A 19,067-nucleotide genomic window follows, 5' to 3' on the forward strand; every position below is an offset into this window, starting at 1 on the left:
GATAGCATACATGTCATTGGCTGCTGCTGCCATTGATTTCAATGTGAGCTTGGCTCCCATTGTTTGGAATAGGAGTACTCCTGAGCGTGTGGAAGGAGCATACCATGGTATGCTTCCTGCTCTCAATAGCGGCAGCTGGGAGGGGCTAAAATGAGACAGAACTCCAATATCTCCAGAATGTTTACACCTATTCGCATGCAGTAAGATGAACTGGAGTCCATGGCCTTTTTTGGCACCGTTAGAGTGGTGGCAGCATTTGTCTTGGGCTGTAAATATGACATTAATAAGAAACTCCATATCAATGAATTATCTTCCAGGTATTTGAAGCATTCTTTGAAAGCCGTTGGCCCTCGGTGGAAACAGCTGAGAAATGGAGCTTCGACCTCAGACTGTACATGGTCTGTTTCCTTCCACTCATAATTCCATTGGTGTTTATTCGAGACCTGAAGAACCTCTCTGTGTGTTCCTTCTTGGCCAACCTCTCCATGGCAGTGAGCCTTGTCATTATCTATCAGTACGTTTTCAGAGTGAGTATTTTACCCCCCCATTTATTTTACAGATTGGTAATATAGAGTTCCATGAACGATATATACAAAAATAAAGAATAAGCACCTGATATTTTAACACAATTTAGATATCTAGTTACAGGTATTTGTAGACAATCATTAACAATATATGTTAGTTATTGGTGATGGGTGAGGTGTGTGATGGCGTACGTCTGTTTGGGATGGTCACAGCAAGCAGAAATGCTTATTTGTGTTTGAAATAGCTAGAATATCCCTAAATTCAATCAAAGCTGTATCTTATTTTTTTTCTGTGTCCATTAATAAGCAAAAACACATTAAACGAGTAGCAAAGTGTACCCCTCGTGCTGCACTCGGCTTTGGTTTATACATATATGTATCTAATGCGTACATGCCGGTGATATCAATGGAGTGACATTCTAAGGGTAGGGCGAGTTCCCTTACAAATCGGGTTTTACGTGATCCCTTGGATATGTATTTGGTGCCCCATCACTGATAGTCCATAAGCATTAAAGCTTTTATTATGTGTTCATTTCTAGGCTTTTATTAAGGTCGTTCAACTCTTTTTTTGCTTTTTAGAACCTCTCGAATCCTTGTGCGCTGCCTCTAGCAGCCAGCTGGAAAAAGTACCCCCTCTTTTTTGGAACAGCCATCTTCGCTTTTGAGGGAATAGGTGTGGTAAGTCCACGAGTTCCGATAATTACATTCATTGTAATATTTGTTAGCTGACCTATAATTCATCATTTTTATGTAAATGTATTTATAGTGTCCTCAGAGTGAAGAGTCCCCCAGCCTGTGCTTATTCATGTTATCATGTTAGCGATAAGAAATCCCCTATTAAAACTCGGGATCTTTGAGACCTCTAGGTGATCCTCCATCTCACTCTATAATTTGTGTCCATTAAGGGGTCTCGCAGACTTCTGTGGACTTTGGGATCCAAATGGAAATATCCAGGTTTTCGTATTTACATATATATGGTTTTGAAAATGTCAAAATCTCAGTCGTGTTGTATTCATATAGTTATATGCAGGACAAATCTCAACAGACCTTAAATGCATTTTACTTTTTACATTTGGGACGTTGAAAGGTATTAATAGATTTTGGAGAAGACGTTTTTAGCAGCTGTGGCTTTCTCTGTTATATAATTAACCAGAATGTGTCCCAAATTTCTAGCCATACGATAACCCAAAGGTCCCTTTAAATCTTTGCATGGATCCCCATGTAAAATTTCTGCATGCAGATATTCTGTGGAATCATCATCTGCATTTGACCCTTCCGTCACCCCCCCCAGCTATTCAGCTGAACGCGTCTCCTGGGCATATGGTTACCACCGGTGGTGGCTCAAAAAGGGTTCCACTGTGAGGTCTAGCAAGCAATGGCCAGAAGAACTGGTTCTCTGACGCTGGTCTGCCTGGGTCCTACGGGCAGCCGGCAACGGCATGGGGTAGTTTAGGCAGCCCACTTAAGAAGAGAGCATATTAAAGTGCTTTAATATTTATCCCTTAAAATGTTAAATATGATAATAAGTTATGGTGAAGCTGCAGCAGAACGCCTCCTCGGGGGTCTGACGATTCGCGGCATTGATTAGCTACTGGAAAAAGCCAGTCGGTGTCGGGAACGGTCCCAGTGTAATCATTGGGAGCACTTTCTGCGCATGCGCATGGAGGGGGTCTCCCTCAGAGCTGCAGCCAGCTGGCAGTAAGTATATCAGCTGGGAAATAGTCAAGCATGTCGAAAGTTTTGGTCTGTATATCTGTTGTAAGACACTGTATCACACTCAACGTGTTTTTCGGGAAACCAATGTTGATATCACCCGTACTAATGGCCTGAAACATGAGAAAACTATTCTCTCGGTCCCAAAATAGCTTTGGGCTTTAATCTATGTTTAGTTTTTCAAAGCGACCGGCCATCTTCAGGAAAGTCGAAAAGAAATAAATTGAGAGAGGTGTCTCTAATAACTGTTCCTCGGGCCATCTGTACCTTTACGGTATCAAAGCTCCATTATTTTCAAGCAGGCTTTGAAGAAGGACTTTATTGTACTTTCAAGATCAAGCAACGCAAGAGAAATATATTTTTGGTGCAGAAAAGCTTGAATTTCTTTAGACTGGTTCTTCTCAAACTCTCTATAAAATGTTTTAATGTAGGATGATCTAAATTTTTTTGGGGGGGTCTGCTTACGTATGAATGGAATTTAGCCACAACGCAATTATTGGCTCTTTGATTTAAATTGTGTAAACATAAATAGGTTTACCAGAGGTTTATCTGATATCTGGTATACTAGGCAGGCTGACCCAATGAAACGCAGACTACCCATTGGGACACATTATTGTACGGGGCGTTTCTGATGGTATTGGCTGTTTATCTGCTTTGTATGAGAACAGCACACACGTGTGTTCCGAATTCACGCGTGATAGTTATTGTGTTCCGTTAGACAGTTTAAAACCTCAGACTTAACAAGAATGGTGAAGGAACCAAGGCAGTTGACTATCATGGCCACCCGTCCTATCATGCTTATACCCAGAAGAGACTCTCTCTTCAATAGTCTAGCCTTCAAGAGCCATAATACTGGCAGGTATTGGATCTCCCAGAAATAATAATAATAATAATAATGAACACTATGTATCATTAAATACCGTGCTTTATAGTCCCCTGAAGATCCATTCGGTCCTCACAGACTGATGTTCAGCCATCTTGCCATAGATCGAGCACTGAAAAGATCAGGTTATTTAGAAAGCTGATATCTAGGACAGCTGTACAGACTTTAAACCAAAAAGTTAAACCTATAAAATAAATGATTGGTAAAGCTGAATTCCTATATTCTTCACGAGATTAATTTTTAATTTGCAAATACCAGAGTTGTCATTTATCGCAGAATGTTTTAACCATCGGTTCTTTCGTCAGAATGTTAATAGGTTTGGCTAGACGCTGAAAAGTAATTATACCGTTCTGTTCAAAATATCATTACTTATAATCGTTTGTGACATTTCGCTAAATTCATTTGTGGTTTTTCACATGCGACAAATCCTTTTTTTTTGCTCTGAGTCTTTGCAAATAAGTGCCAAGCTTTAGAAAATCTTTTTTTAATCTCCTGTTTTGTGAAATCTAAATGTGTATTCAGGAGGGGAATTTTTCCCGGACGGAAATAGATTAAGTTTCAATGTTAGACATTTTAAAACACAAGATTTGTGTTGCCTGCTCTTAATTAGCCCATGTTTAGGTTTACACTGTTAGCGTTCCTTAAGGGAGGTCGTTGCGTGTGTTCGGTTTTAATATACCCTTTTTGGATTATTTCTCATTGTCAATGTTTACTTTAACAATAGCGGTTTGGTAGAAAAAAAAAACATTACTAAAGGAAAATTCTGACAGATTCTGGGTATTTTATTTTTAATAAAGGGACAGGACCATCAGGACAACACAAAAAATAATGTTTTAATTTGTAATTTGTTCAATTTGTTTTTTGGGTGCATTTTAGTCTCTTAAGTAAAATATATTTTATGTTACCTCTATGCATACATGATTTCCTTTTGGGAAATTAAGCACTTTGTCAATAGCTGAAACTAAATCATAAAGTCCAATAGACCTACGTTAGGGTCTCTGTGTCTAAGGTGGGAACTTCTTGGGGGGAAAAAGCATAAGGATAGAGGACTCTATCTCCTTGGCAAGAGAAAGCATAGAATGATCTGCCTCCTTATACAGTAAATAAATTGTTCTCTATAAATTGATGTTTTTTTTCTTTAAAAAACTTGTATTCAAAAAGAAGTCAACCAACTTTAATGTTATCACGGTAAATCCTTGTTTATATTGTGTTTCCTTAATGTGTTTCCATACAGGTGCTTCCGCTAGAAAACCGAATGAGAGAAAAAAAGGACTTTAGGAAAGTGCTCAACATCGGCATGGCCATAGTGACGGCCTTGTACATTTCCCTCGCAACCTTAGGGTACCTTTGCTTTGGAGATCAAATCAAAGGCAGTATAACCTTGAACCTTCCTCAGGATTCCTGGTGAGTGACCGTATAGACGGAACATGGAACGGCTTTGGTTCTTGGAGTATGAGCTATGAGAGGTTGTGCGTGCTGTCATAAACTAGGGATGATCTTCTAATCAATAAATGTAAGGCTCAGGTCAGGGGGAGAAGCACAAACAAAATCATGCCATTGGTCACTTTGAGAATTAGGAAAGAACTTCCGGGACCAGAGATTGGTTGCATTTCCATGGTTCCTCAGCAAAGCTATTCGAATCGCTGTCTGAGAGTAGAACAAAAATGAATAATGACGTAATAAAACACAAAAAAAGTAATACTGTGTTGCATGAGATCCAAGGATGCACCAATTAGCAGGCTAGGATTGGAGTAAAAAAAGTACAAAAGTGTGTGCTTCGTACTTTCAAAGTCGGTTGCGGATGTTTTCAGTTTAATGGAATGGTTAATAAACTTTTATTTCTCCTAATTTATTGTTACTTTGCTTTTAGTTGAGTTCCCATTAACCCAAGTCAAATTTATGTAAGCATTAAACATAAGGAGAGTGATATGCTGGACATGCATGCTGACCGTTCCCTTTTTTCCCCCTAGGTTGTATCAAATGGTGAAAGTTCTATATTCCTTTGGAATCTTTATAACCTATGCAATTCAGTACTATGTACCGGCGGAAATTTTACTGCCGGAGATTATATCCAGAGTGGCAAAGCAGTGGAAGCTGCCGTGTGAAGTTGCCGTGAGATCTTTGCTAGTCTGCGTAACCTGTAAGTAACCCCACCGAGACCTTAGTCTTTCAGCTTGATGAGAGAAGAAGGCGCCTGTCAGTTACAATGAAGCGACCGTCAAAGTCATTGCTCTATATTACGTTCCTTCGCTATTGTCCATCCTTGTGATTTCATTGTCGAATATCAGTTGGAACAATTTGTTCCTTGACTGATACAGACAAAAGCTGAAGTCTTTCACGGGTTTTTTTTCTAAAGTGTCTAGCAAGCACAATGATATTTAGGATCTCACTGGGGGCTCATACTATTTAATATTTTTAATAACAATATTACAAAAGATCTCAAAGGTAAAGTGGCATGTCTTTTTGTAGACAATACAAAGGTCTACGACAAGGTAGATATTACTGTAGGAAAAAGTCAAATGTCTAATGATTTAAATAAATTAGAAGAACGATTGAGAGTGGTAGATGCAGTTTAATGTTGATAAATGTAAGATAATGCACTTGGGATGTAAAAATCTAAAATCGGAAAATAGCACTGCAGACACGGTGCTGTCAGTGACAACAGAAGAGAGGGGCTTGAGAATGAAAATTCTGGGCCGATAGCAATTACATATATATATATATATATATGTCATGTCATATATATATATATATATATATTTATTAGAAGTTTTCTGTCCAATTTTGGCGTTACTTACCCAGCACGTTCAGTCACCATATAGAATTTAGGAGAAGCATGTCGGAGGATGTGGAAGTAGCCGTATCAAGAAGAGTGGCAGCTTACAAATGGATGGGGTTTGGCGTGTTATGCAACAGGAGCCAAACAAAGTTCCTTTAATAGATCTGGCAATCAGCATTGGTCTATAAATGGTTTCCAGTTTGTGATTTACAAAAATTCTAAAGAATTAACCTCCAGATCTAAGATCTGTGTTTTTTAAATGTGGAATTACTAAATCCGACTAAATCCTGCTTTACATTCCCACTGGTTGTTAGAAAATGTTGACCCCCAATATATTGAGAATTCACAAACCTGATGACGTATAAATGAACCACTAGAGGGTGCCAGAGGACATCAGATTTTGTACAAAAACCTTCGCTTTTATCTTATAATTTGACCCGGTTTATTTTACAATGTATTGTTCAGGGTTTGAGCATTAAGCAGTACGGGTGATATTTCTAGCTGTTAGAAACCCATCATGAGTTACATTAAAGCAGGCGTGGGATTTGTAAATACTTAGCACAGTGTGTAATGCAGGGAATCCAAATCCTTGCTTTGCAGTCCCTTCATTTCAGGTTCTGAAGTAGAATATACACCCGTGGTATAACCTCCCTAAATATCGTATCACATGACACGGTTCACGTTACCCCATTATGTTTAAACTATTAAACTGTTTAAACTGTTTTATCTATCACGTTAGAAGTAAGAGTCAGCCGAATGGTGTTTGGTTGAGATTGAACTGTGCCAAAGACTATGAGGCTGTAATGTCTTAACCTGGATCTTTATATACAGGTCTGTAACAGGGGTCGGCGTTTACAGATTCCTACCAGTTCCACACGTATTGGGCATCAAATTGACTTTTTTTTTTTTACCGTTACTGATTAAACAAATAAAAGTATATGTACTACTTTAAAAAAAATAATAATAATAATAAAAAAAATAAATAAAAAAAAATAAAAAAAAAATAAAAAATAAAATAAATATATATATATATATATATTATATAATTTTTTTTTTTTTAATGAACCATTCCCTTCATACAGACAGGAAAATGCCGATAATAACGCTGCCCTGTTTGCTTTTGGAAATGCTGAAGTTTTGTTTGGTACTTTTCAGTTCTATTCTCCAATAGAATTATCATAACGCTCACAGATTGTTCTGCGTTATCTGTGTGTGATGTGTAAGCTGTACATTATCAATTTGTTCTGATGGATAGAAGAAAGGACCCAGTCTAAGAATTCGTATATAGTTCATTTTAAATACAGAAGAGATGCATTTGCATAACAAAGGAGTGTTTTTAACCGCATTTGCTCGTTTATGAAGTGAGTTTGGATATTTTCAGTTTTAGTTCTCTTGTCTTTGGGGGGGAAAGTGATTCATGATTTTCTTTTGTGTTCTTTTTTTTTTTTCTTTGATTTTATTTACAAAACAAATGTATTCATGGTATCCGTTGCCTAAACGGCGTGCAGTGGTGGAATTGGCATGCATAACACAACGAGATGTCTACTTTCTTTGCATGACTAGCGGAAGCTCGAGGTTCCTTGGGTTTTAAAAGAAAAAAAGTCTTCACCGCTTGGATTCAGATTAATTATTCTTTACATTCAATTTAGCAACAGCCAATCTTCATTTCGTTACTTGGTACCTGAATGGATAAGACTCAACTTTTAACTGAGCTCCTCAAAAGATGAATGAAGTTTCTTTTTCATAATAGAAATTTGCCCTTGCTGGTCCAAAGGACGAGGGTACGACCTGATGGGTCGAAATAGGTTGGTCCGGCCAACGATGAGCATGGACGGCCTTTTATATGGCCAGGAGGAGTGAGCGCGCAGAAGACTTCTTGTGACCTTGGGTCCAAGGTCATCAAACGCCACGGTGACAAGTATTTCATAAACGACGGACGTGACAGGAGGGCTGATGGAAAAACATGGGGATGAATAGATAATAAGTAGAAGGAGGGTAGCAGAAACACAACGGCTGGTGGAAGGGAATGGTCAGAAATAAATGGCGGTGTAGAAGGGAGGTCGGCGGAATCATAGAAGTGATGCTTTTAAAGATTTCTGTATCTAAGGCCTTTAGGGTTTTCTTTTTGTGCCGTGATGCATTCTTGGCAAATGACATGGAAATTAGATTTGACCAATTTTGTGCATTTTCTATAATTTATGTGAAAGTCGGAATTGTGCGGGTTGGATGTAGAATGGTGCATGCCCCGTAGACCGTGCCATTTGGGAATTGGGACCAACATAAAAAATGCTGCAATTAAGGATGTTTTTTGTGTGGCTTCTATATAGATGAATATAACAAATTCAGCTCTTTATTCACAGGATGGACACATTTTTACGAGATTGAGCATGGGGTAGAAAGAGAACCAGCTAGGTTTTTTCCATGAAACAGTATGTTTTATATAAATAAAAATTTGTGTTCCAACTATAAATCGGGCACAAAAAAAAAAAGCAGCACGGGTTAACATAAAAATGTAAATTCTATTTTTAGGACTGTGTGTTGACCGAAATTGGCGATTTATCAGCCATAAAAAATGCTATTTAAAAAAATTGTTAATTATGATGAATAACACATTATGATAAAATGAATTTTTTTATTTTTTTTTATAAAGAAAATAACTTTTATTAAGTTATGGTCCACTCCAAAAACTAATAAAATGGGTTTATAATTATATATTAATTTTTTTATATATATATATATATATATATATATATATATATATACATTAGTTTACATTATGTGCTTTAATTTTTTCTCATGCATATAAATAACTCATCAGTCAGTGAAAGTCGGCATATCTAGGGCAGTTTTTTGCAGAAATATTAGTTTGCCTTTCATGTTTGCTCCTGGAATCCTGCGATCGTTTGATATCAACTTTAAATTGAAACACATGCAGGTATTTGCTTACTTTTTCTACCCTTTTGCAATTAAATGTAAAACCGTGTTTTCAGGGATTATAATCTTCAATTTGGATGAAAGCGTGCCTATTTCTCTACTTTTTTTTTAATCATTGGAAGGATTTTTTTTTTGTCTGCAACTGTTGTTGCGGGAAGTAATGTTTCTATCTTAACAAGTTAAGCTGATGTACAAAGCCCAGGTTCCGAGCGGCTAATGAAATGTCCGCAGATAAAGGACCCATATGAACACTGGCAATCCATTTGCAGCCGTCTTCAGCAATTCATGCGATCAAAGAATTTGAGGTATTGCTTATCTTGCTCGTTGTGACAAGTGAATTGGCATATGAGCGCCTTTATAACGCGAGGTAATGAGCAGATTTATACTTTCACTTGCCCTTCAAGCTGACTTTCTTCTGAAATCTAAAGATTTTTTTATTTTACCATGTCTGTTTAGAATTTTCTTTCATTTTCTCTTGTCTTTTTTTTTATTTTTTATTTTTTTTATTGCAATAGTTACATAGGCTGAAAAAAGACATGCGTCCATCAAGTTCAGCCTTTCCCATATCTGTTAATTCTTGCTATTGATCCAAAGAAAAAAAAAAAGGCAAATTTTGCACAACTTAGGGAAAAAATTCCTTCTTGACCCCAGAATGGCAGTCGGATCTCTCCTTGGATCAAGAAGCTGTTTCCCCATCATTTAAAAATGATATCCCTGAATATTATGTCCACACTTCCAATGGTTTCTGTCACCAGTGACTTCAATGGGAAGTCCGACGAACAGCGAATTTCAAGACTATGTTTAGTGACTGTTATTACCTGTTGGCTTTTTTAAGCCTGGTTCATGTTGAGGCCCCACAAACAGCGGCTAAGAGTTCACCGCTTCCCAGAACTCTGCCACGGTGAGCCACCTTTGGCTTCAGCTGAGAGAAAGTTCTGCGATTCGGATATCAGTTGAATATTTGGACTGGATCTCAGATTCCCGGAGCGCTGTACAAAGAGTAGAAAGGACATAACAAGTTATATAAAACATAACAAGATGACATACAGGAACGAGTGAGGAGGACCAAGCGATGTCTCAAATACAGCCCTAAGCAAAATGACTTATTGGAACAACATCTTTAACACCTGGAATAATTCTGCATAAACTAAGGGACACAATATTTATACCTTCAAAATTATATGACAGAAAAACACCTGATATAAGTGATGATATAACTTTGAGAATCCATGTTGTTCTTGTATAAGTATTCCCCCTTCGCCCTGTAAGTGGTCCCTTAGATCGGGGATCCCGAGTAGCTGCTTAATCAGCTAATATGGTAGTTCCACACAATTCTTCGAAAATGCACATTTAACTAATATTTTCATTCAGGTCTTTTTCTTTCATATAATTTTGAGGGTATAAATAATATGTGTCTTGGTAAAGCCTTACACCATAATGACGTTTCACAACAAACTCTCTAAATGAAAAGTATTATTATTTATTATTTAGTATTTATATGGAAGGCATGAGATGCCACCTATGTCTGTCTTTGCATTTCTGAGGCTACCTGAAATCGTATATTGGGAAGGTGATCATTTTCTAATCAGCTCAGTATTGAGGGGTGCTATAGGCTGTCTAGTTAAGTCATCGTCATCGTCGTCATAGTAATTAAATAACTAATCATGATACCCTAAACTTTCACTTCTGATTTTAAACACATTGCTAGATTTACGTTTTAGACACCCTAAGGCTCGGGTTATGGCCATAATACACGAATATACAAGATCATGAAGGCAGACCATGGAAAGAAACTTAAAATTACTTGTTTCACTCTGGATTTTTTTTTCTAGAAAATTCCAAATTCAAGTGAACATTTTAAAACAGTTTTTTTTACTACAGCAGGGAAATTACAATGTTTTTTTGTGAACCATGGTTGTTCATGATAAATGTGATGCATTCCATATAATATAAAATATTAATAAATAAATAAATATATATATATATATAAATATATACTGTATGTGTGTGTATAATATATATATGTGTGTGTGTGTGTGTGTGTGTGTGTGTGTGTGTGTATACACACACACACACACACACACACATATATATTATACACACACATACAGTATATATTTATATATATATATATATATATAATTATATATAATATACACACCAAGCAGCAGACAACGCGTTCAGGTAAAATGCTGTTAGAACAGTTAATCTCAGAATCATCTCATTGGGGTTTATTCACTAAACAGTGAGTTTTGGAAGCCAGTTGTGGCTTCAACTCGCTTCGCTGTTCACTGTGATGACCCCGGCCGGTTTCTCCAGCAGGAAGGGCTGATCTGGCCAGGACCAGACAAGTTTCGCCCTACAGAAGCAGCTCACTGGACCTGTCATGACACACAGCGAATCCAAGCGTGTGAAATCCATTACTCTCCGGTCAGCTCTCCCTTTAGTGAATAAATCCGAATGTCATTGGTTCAGTGAACGAAACTCACCTTTGTGCGTCTACTGATTGTTGATTGGTTCAGGCAGCCTTAGAAAGGTGGGTTGAGACCATCAAGGCAGAAAGTCTACAGCAAGGGAAGGCTCCGGGTAGCCGGAGCCCCGAAGTTCCCAGGTATGGTCGTGTGTGTCCCGCAACATAACGAGACCTTTTATATGTTTGTTTTTAACGACTCTGGCGTTGGATTTAGTGTTTGTCTCGGTACATTCTGTAGTGAGTAACTATTTTCATAAAACATGTTACATGCACTAGACTCATTTTATTAATTCTGCTGGAGATGAGACGTGTGACAAAAACTCCATACGGTTGAGTAATGAACCTTTTTGAAAATGCTAGTGGAATGAAATGATTTTAGCGCACGGGGTAAATACTGTACAGATGGAATATCGAGCTTCTTGTGTTATCGGTGTTGACAAAGTCTTTTCTTTCTGGTTGCGCGTCTTGGAAATAGGGCATGCATTGTGAAATAAAATTGCTTTATAAGAGAGATTTGTCGGGGCATTGTGAGGTTCCTTCAGTGGCAGGAATAAAGACTAAATTCACGGTGAAAGCAGGCCGCGTTTACACGTTCCAGCCGTGTCCAGTTATTTCTGACAAGGTGCGCAAAATGATTATCTTTTTAAAAAAATTTTTTTATTTATCCATGTCTTTAACCTTTTCCATGCTGCAAAGAACTGCACGTTGGGACAGGGTAAAGGTTAGGGTGACCACATGTCCCACATAGGGGTCATGAATGGTGGTTCCCCTGCGCCAGAAACCACTACTTTCTTCATGACGTTCCGTGCCACTCAGTCGTGTGTGTGTGTGTGTGTGTGTAGGACAAGTGTGGGGTCTCTGCCATAAGCATTTTTCCCCATTCTTGACCAAGTAAGCGTATTTAAATGTGCGCCTGAGAGTGGCGTTTGTATAAAGTGGAAGAGGATAGTCAGGATAAGTGTGGTCAGTAGGTTTGAGTGTCCATCAGTGTGGCAAAGAGGGGTCAGTCAGAATGTGTGCCAGTGTGGCTGAGAGTGATCAGCGCTGTCTACAGATGCTCAGCGGGTTTGATTATGCGTCAGTATGGCTGCATGTTCTTGGGGGGTCATCATGATGAAATTGCGTCCCCTTGCGGAAAATCAATCCTCTGCTTAAAAAAAAAGTGGGGGAGGGATTTTTCTTCCATTAACGGTAATGGATTTTCGGTGTTGGGTAGAATCTAGGAAACATATTATGAACTCTGTGTCCGGTGGTATTCCAATGGAATCTTCATGGCAGGATGATGGGAAATGAATTAACAACTCGGTTGTTTTTCAAGTTCTTATTTCATTGACATGGATAATGATGTATAAATGGTTCTGTTTCCAAAGTCAATGGAGAGCATTTTAAGCAACTGGGTGGTTTTAAGATAAATCACGAGCAGCTGGTGTCATCCTTCGTATTCTTGCGTTAGGCGAGGCTTTACTTTGTCTTTCAAACGTGTTTGACATTCATTAGTTTTGTTCTTTTTAATGCCAACAAAAGTGCTGAAATTATCAGTGACCTGAGTCGAGTTTTGTGCACTTCTTGATAAATGTAAACGTTCCAGTTCCTGGTTGATATTATCCACACTTACGCGACTAAGGAAGCACTCATCAGATTTGTTATTAATTATTGATTTAGATGATATCATATCCGGCGCTTTTCTACCTTTCTGCAGGTGGGGTTCAGCCATACCCACTCTCGCCACTACTGCCCTCTCACTTAACGCAGCGTCTATGCATGGCTAGCGGTGGAACCCCTCATAACGCCACTCTAGAAGAGCGAGAGAACCAGGTAGCCCACCCTTGTATTCACATGGGGCACCAGAAAGCCCAGGGCCAGCACTGAATCCACCAAAAACATTCTTTGTCAAGTTGTCGCAACTTATGAAAATCTTGGAGATGCTCGGTGGAACGCTTTGCTCATCCAAAACGCTTTCTAGAATTCTACAAGATCACCCCCAAGCCTAACAGATGTTAAAACTAGGAGTCAATGAATAAAGTCCCCCCATGTGTGTGGTTTTTTTTTAACGCAAAGTTGAGGAAATGGTAACCTATATCCCAAGGGGAAAGCTCTTTTCTTTCATGGTTGATATGCGCCCCAAAGCAGCCTTTTATATGAAATGTGTTATGGGTTTTGACAGGTAACTAGTAAAATATTCTAGAAAACACACAGGATTTGGTTAAACATTATATTCAGATGTGTACGCGTTTGAACTTCGCACGTGCGCTCAAAACCTCGGATAAGCTTGGACACGGTGTTAAGATCTTGGAACCCAACTTTACATAATTTGAGCGTAAGCGGGGATGTTTATTTAAATTTGTTAATTACTGGCGGCCCATGCTCTCCGTACAGTTTATTTACTCTCGGAGTTTCTGGCACTTCCAGGACTTTTTCGCAATTACTTTGTACTCCTCCCGGCAATTAGCATGCAAAACGCTAACCGAATGGATCCGTAACTGAAACGCGAGCATTGGGTTCGCTGGTGTCAAAGCGAAGACAGAAATACTAAGTACAAGATAAAAAAACTCAAATAACTCCCTAATGAATGTTTCAAATACGGTATTTTATGGATTACGGTTGTGAAACTGCAGGAAATATGCACCGGTGAGCTGTCATATACGGTACCATGTTTAACTTTTAATGGGGTCCTGGGCAAGCCTCTACTATTGCCCCCCCCAGTACAGTTTCTCCAAATGCCCCCATCTCCTACGTTCTTGCTTTCTTGCCCTACTTGCCATTTAAAGCGCTTGTCCAAACCCCGACCTAAAAGGAGCATTTTAGGTTAAAATTATAGCTATTCCATTGAATTTTCTTGGAAGATGTAAGCATGCAGACTGCCTGTACTCATTTATTACGTTTATATTATATTTATGAAGTACAGTGCGTCTGTTTTTTGTTCTTTACTTTTTTTCTTATTTCTTGGGTTTTTGTTTACTTTTTCCCGCTTAATATTGTAGGAAATATTTAATCGCAGCGAGAACGAACATGCTTATTCCTCACACTGTTTTAATCACAATATCGCCATCTGATTTACATCTGATCACCATCTGATTTAAATATAAATGAAACCTATATTACTATCCAGGCTGCAAATGTGGCTCGAGAATCCGACCTCAAGGTTTTATACCGTATTATTTCCAGCTTACTGTATGTATTTTCTTTTTACTAAGTAAATTCATAGAACTACGACCAGGATTTCCATGTCTAATTAAGGCTTCATCATTCCCCTAATTTATCAATAGTTTATTACGCAGCACAAGTTTCCTAAAAGTATATTTTTTTTTATTTTTTTTTTAAGAGATTTAGAGATCTCTGCCATTAATTGGATGACCCGTCAATAATCGGCACGAGTTGGGGGGCAGAGGGAGCAAGTTATCCATCTCATTGAATACCTGTTTGTGGGAAAAGGCATTGCAGTCATTTTGACTTTGGCTTCTCCAATGAAGAGAAAGTGGTGGTGAATTCAGAGCCAGGCATGTACGAAGTGTAGAAGAAGATGTTTTTTTGTAAGATGATTATGCAAAGCTGGCTATTTCTGGACAGGACTGGAGCGGCGGACGCTAATATGGTTGGATGCGTGATGAGCCACTCAAGACAGAGCTAGTATTTAAAAGCTGGCTAATGAGGTATCGTCTCTGGTGACTTCTCAATGTTGATTGATTAAGACTTTCTCCCTAAAACTCTGCATTCTGCAGTAACTCCTGTTTCTGGAATCTATTATTTACGATGTAGAGAAGCTCAATTCATCTTGGGTTACCTTGCCTATACTCGCCAACATTTAATTCCTGGATCAAATGGGGCGGGACATAAAAGGGGGCGGGGTCACATACCCTGCAGCGCTGAGCTCTAGGCTGCCCAGTACAGATATTGGGTGGTTTGGAGCTCATTTACAACTCTGTAAGCTGTGTGTGTCTTAGACCCAAATTTGGATCCAAAAAACGGAACTCTTCCAAGAAATTCGGGACTGTTGGCAGGTATGCCATGCCTCCGAACATTAAATGTGACTACAGAGGGACCCTTTTGATTTAGGGGGTCATGGTGTTACCAAGATTCTAAAACATTTTAATTTAAAAAGAAGAAAAATGGCTCCATTCCCGAACGGTTCTGCCGGTGCGATGCATTTGATCATTTTTGCCCTTTACTAACTTTTTAGGTAGCAGCCCTCATTTGCCTTTTATTTTCCTCGGGTTTGCCTTTCTCTGGTATTTGCACTATGCTCTCTCCTGGCTGATTGCGATGAGCTGATTAGAGATATAATACTCGAATATCATTATTAAATTATGTTTGAAGTATCGGCCTCTGCCTCATCTTCTTGTAGTTTAAAAAGGTTAGCCCGTTTAATTCTTAACGTAAACCTCTTTGTGCCGTGTGAGCCAAGGGCAATTCATCAAACATGTTATCCTTCTAATGCGAACAGCTTCAATCAACGGATCGAGGATGACTTTTATTACTGGCTGCATAAAAAAAACAAAAAACAGCAAAGTGACTCGCGTGTTTCTTTTTAATTCATTACTTTTCTGCTCATTTATCGCCTGCCGTAATAACGCTGTTGGGGTCTCTTTCTATTAAATTATAATAATTTACAAAATCTTGCCTATTTTTTTTTCTTGGAGGAAATCTCCCACCGAAATATCTTTGGCGTGAAATATTTTTTACGTATTAAATGAATTGGGGGTTTGATAGCTGATGCCGCTTTAGCAACTACTAAGCATAGATGCGTAGCGCCAGGCTTTACTCCTAAATCCTATGAATGGGGAAGAATGCATTGGATGTCTGCCAATGTGCCGAGGCGCCCATCACCACTCTTCTTACTAAAGAAAAGTCTGTCGGCCTTATTAGTGGGTTACGAGTAATGCAGTTACGAGTAAGTGTCTAAATTGGGGTGCCCATGTTGGGAGGTTTGGCTAGAGATGGAGTTGGACGTGGGAAGGGGGGGTGGCTGTAGGTGGGAATGGGCAGCGAGACAGTGCCCGGGAAAATGGACTATCCCGCAAAAACCGGCACACTCTGGAGGTATGCAGTGCCGCTAATTCAGCTCCGTGGCATGCAGTACAGAGGTTAGGACTTGCCAAGAATGGGGTGTTTGACTTAATGGTGGAATAAGCGATGTACGGCCATACAGTGCGACTCAATCCCCATTAATAATAATACTTGAGATTTTTTTTCTTCCCCGCTTGTATATTTAACATTGGACCAAAATAATACTTTTTAATCACACAAACCATTAGGATGCTTTTTTTTTTTTTTTTTAGTTTCGATAGCAAGAACCCGTCAGGAGCTTCTTTTGTGTCTCTCGACAATGAAAGAATCTCAACATAAACGGAACAAAGCCAAAGTTCGCATGATTGAGTAATTGTTTTTGGGTTTTAGCATTCTGGGGAACCGGATATTTCTTATGCAGAACGTGGTTATAATAGTGTCACATTTCATGTTTTTCATATACCGTATTTGCTCGATTATAAGACGAGGTTTTTTCCAGCAAATGCTCTGAAAAATACCCCTCGTCTTATAATCGGGGCCGTTTTATAATCAGACCTCAAATATGCCTGTGTTATGCCCCCCCCCTCAAATATGCCTGTGTTATGCCCCCCCCAACTTACCGGTGCATCAGAGTCCCCCGGGGGTTAGTCCGGGCAGCGTCTAGAGCTCTACGCGATTCGCGTGGAGCTCTAAACGCTGCCCGGACTAAGCACCGGGGACTCAGAAGCACTGGTAAGTTTGGGGGAGGGAGGGGGAGGGAGTGTTAAACGGGGGGGGGGGGCATAAGGCATTTCTGGAGGCAGAGTGCTCTGTGAAATGCCTTTTTTAATCCCCTTAATGCCACTCTGCCTCCAGAAATGCCTTTTAACCCTCTATATGCCACGCTGCCTCCTGAAATGCCTTATACCTCCCTATATGCCACTCTGCCCCATAATATGCCTTTTAACCCCCTAAATGCCAGAGTGGCATATAGGGGTATAAGGCAATTCTGCAGGCAGAGTGGCAAGCCTGGGGGCAGATGTGCATAACTGGGGGGGCAGGTTGTAAAAAAAGGAAATAAAAACAAAATATTTCTCAATCATAGCTTTTATTAACAAACAATTGTTCACATAGTTTTAACTTTTTTCCTATAGGGTTGTCTTATATTCAGGCTTTTTCTTTTTTTTCCTAAATTAATATTCAGATTTTGGGGGTCGTCTTATAATCAGGGTTGTCTTATAATCGAGCAAATACGGTAATAGTGTTACATTTCAGATTCTTAACCAGATTATCCAAGTGTATGAAGTGGTCGCTCACGTGCCTGAGCTTTGTGTGTGTTTACTCACAAGGAGCCATTACTAGAGCCACGGAAAGGCTATCAAATAGTCACTTTCAATAACTCACGTTTTCCCTATATTTTGGAAATTAAAGCTCATTTAGCCACGATGTGAATTTACCCAGCGTGGACCTTATTTCTGGGCAAGGTTAGCAATGATTACTTTTACTGTCACTCACTCCTTGTTATGGGGTGCGTTTGGACAGCAGTGCTTGTTCTATCACAAACTGAAGCCGCTTTGTATATTCACCATAGTACGGCGTGAAATAGAAATAAATTCATTTTTGATTAATGCTACCAAAACATACATTTTAAACTTTACACTTTTTTTTGCCTTAATAAAGATCTCAAAAACATATCCTGTCCAGAAAATAGTCATGAAAAACCCAACTTTAAATGAGTAGGAAATTCAATCACGTTTATCCAAAGGTGCATAGAAATTTTCATGGAAGACAGAATAGAAAAAGATGAGATTTTTAATGCTAGAACCAATTATTGCGTTGAGATGCACTAGCTGATGTGCTGCGGGTTTAATTTTCTCTATCCAATTTGGAAGATTATATGCGCTAATCTTTAATGTGCTGCTAATTATTCCGGTGCCCCGTATCCAGGTATTCCCTTTTTGGACTTATTGGAAAACAATTTCCCTTCTTACATAGTCTCCTGATGATAAAACTTGAAATAGTTATTCACTTAAAAGTGTGTGCACAAGCATATTTAAATATATTATTTCAATAATTATTATTGAAATATATTTTTTCTGCGCATTAAATTGAATTAAAAAAATATAAGGGACGTAAAAAGTGTACAGCGCTACGGAATATGATGGCGCTCTATAAAACAATAAATAATAAAATACCAATTGGACATATTTGAGAATTTCTAATTGAAATACAAAGCAGGAGGTCAGCACAATGAATACCATTAAAAAAAACAAAGGACCCCAATTTTGGGTAGTTCTATATAATTTTTCATGGCTATATTGCTTACCAATGAGCTAAATCAGTGGGACTGCATTGCCTTTTAGCACAGCGAGGCTCTCCCACGGTTTATACCACTTTATCTTGCTTAGATTCAATGTTTTTGTGTTTACGGGAGTGAGCTATTGTATACCGTCTCTAATTATCGAAGATTCATCGCTATCTCGTAGTCTGGTAAGCTGTTGACCTTTCTTTCAAGGCTCACAATTCGTTTAGAGAGTTTAGAGAGCGTTAAACGGTCAGAAGCCAACTTTGCGGAATCGTTTTATTCCCGTCAGGCGTATTTCCACTGACAAATTATCACGCTGTCTGTCTGAAAGCTGACGAATGAAATTAATATGCATAGTAAGTTTTGGCAAGTGTATCAGGGCTGACCTAGTTACAGTGTGAACGTCATGAAGTCTTTAAAACATTTAGAAGTCACCAAATCTTGATGGTTTGTAGCATGTGATATGTGAGGAA

At 38.8% G+C, this 19,067-nt stretch overlaps 1 protein-coding gene across 1 annotated transcript in view; it reads left to right on the forward strand.

The window, feature by feature from the left end:
- SLC36A4 (solute carrier family 36 member 4) overlaps positions 1–19,067 on the forward strand; it is a 69,084-nt gene that overhangs the window by 39,878 nt on the left and 10,139 nt on the right. The window contains exons 7-10 of the mRNA XM_053456545.1: positions 318–527; positions 1,104–1,202; positions 4,355–4,524; positions 5,091–5,260. Of these exons, the coding sequence (XP_053312520.1) occupies positions 318–527; positions 1,104–1,202; positions 4,355–4,524; positions 5,091–5,260 (649 nt within the window). The remainder of the gene's footprint in view (positions 1–317; positions 528–1,103; positions 1,203–4,354; positions 4,525–5,090; positions 5,261–19,067) is intronic.

Source organism: Spea bombifrons, chromosome 2 (assembly GCF_027358695.1).
Source record: "Spea bombifrons isolate aSpeBom1 chromosome 2, aSpeBom1.2.pri, whole genome shotgun sequence".
Lineage (NCBI taxonomy): Eukaryota > Metazoa > Chordata > Amphibia > Anura > Pelobatidae > Spea > Spea bombifrons.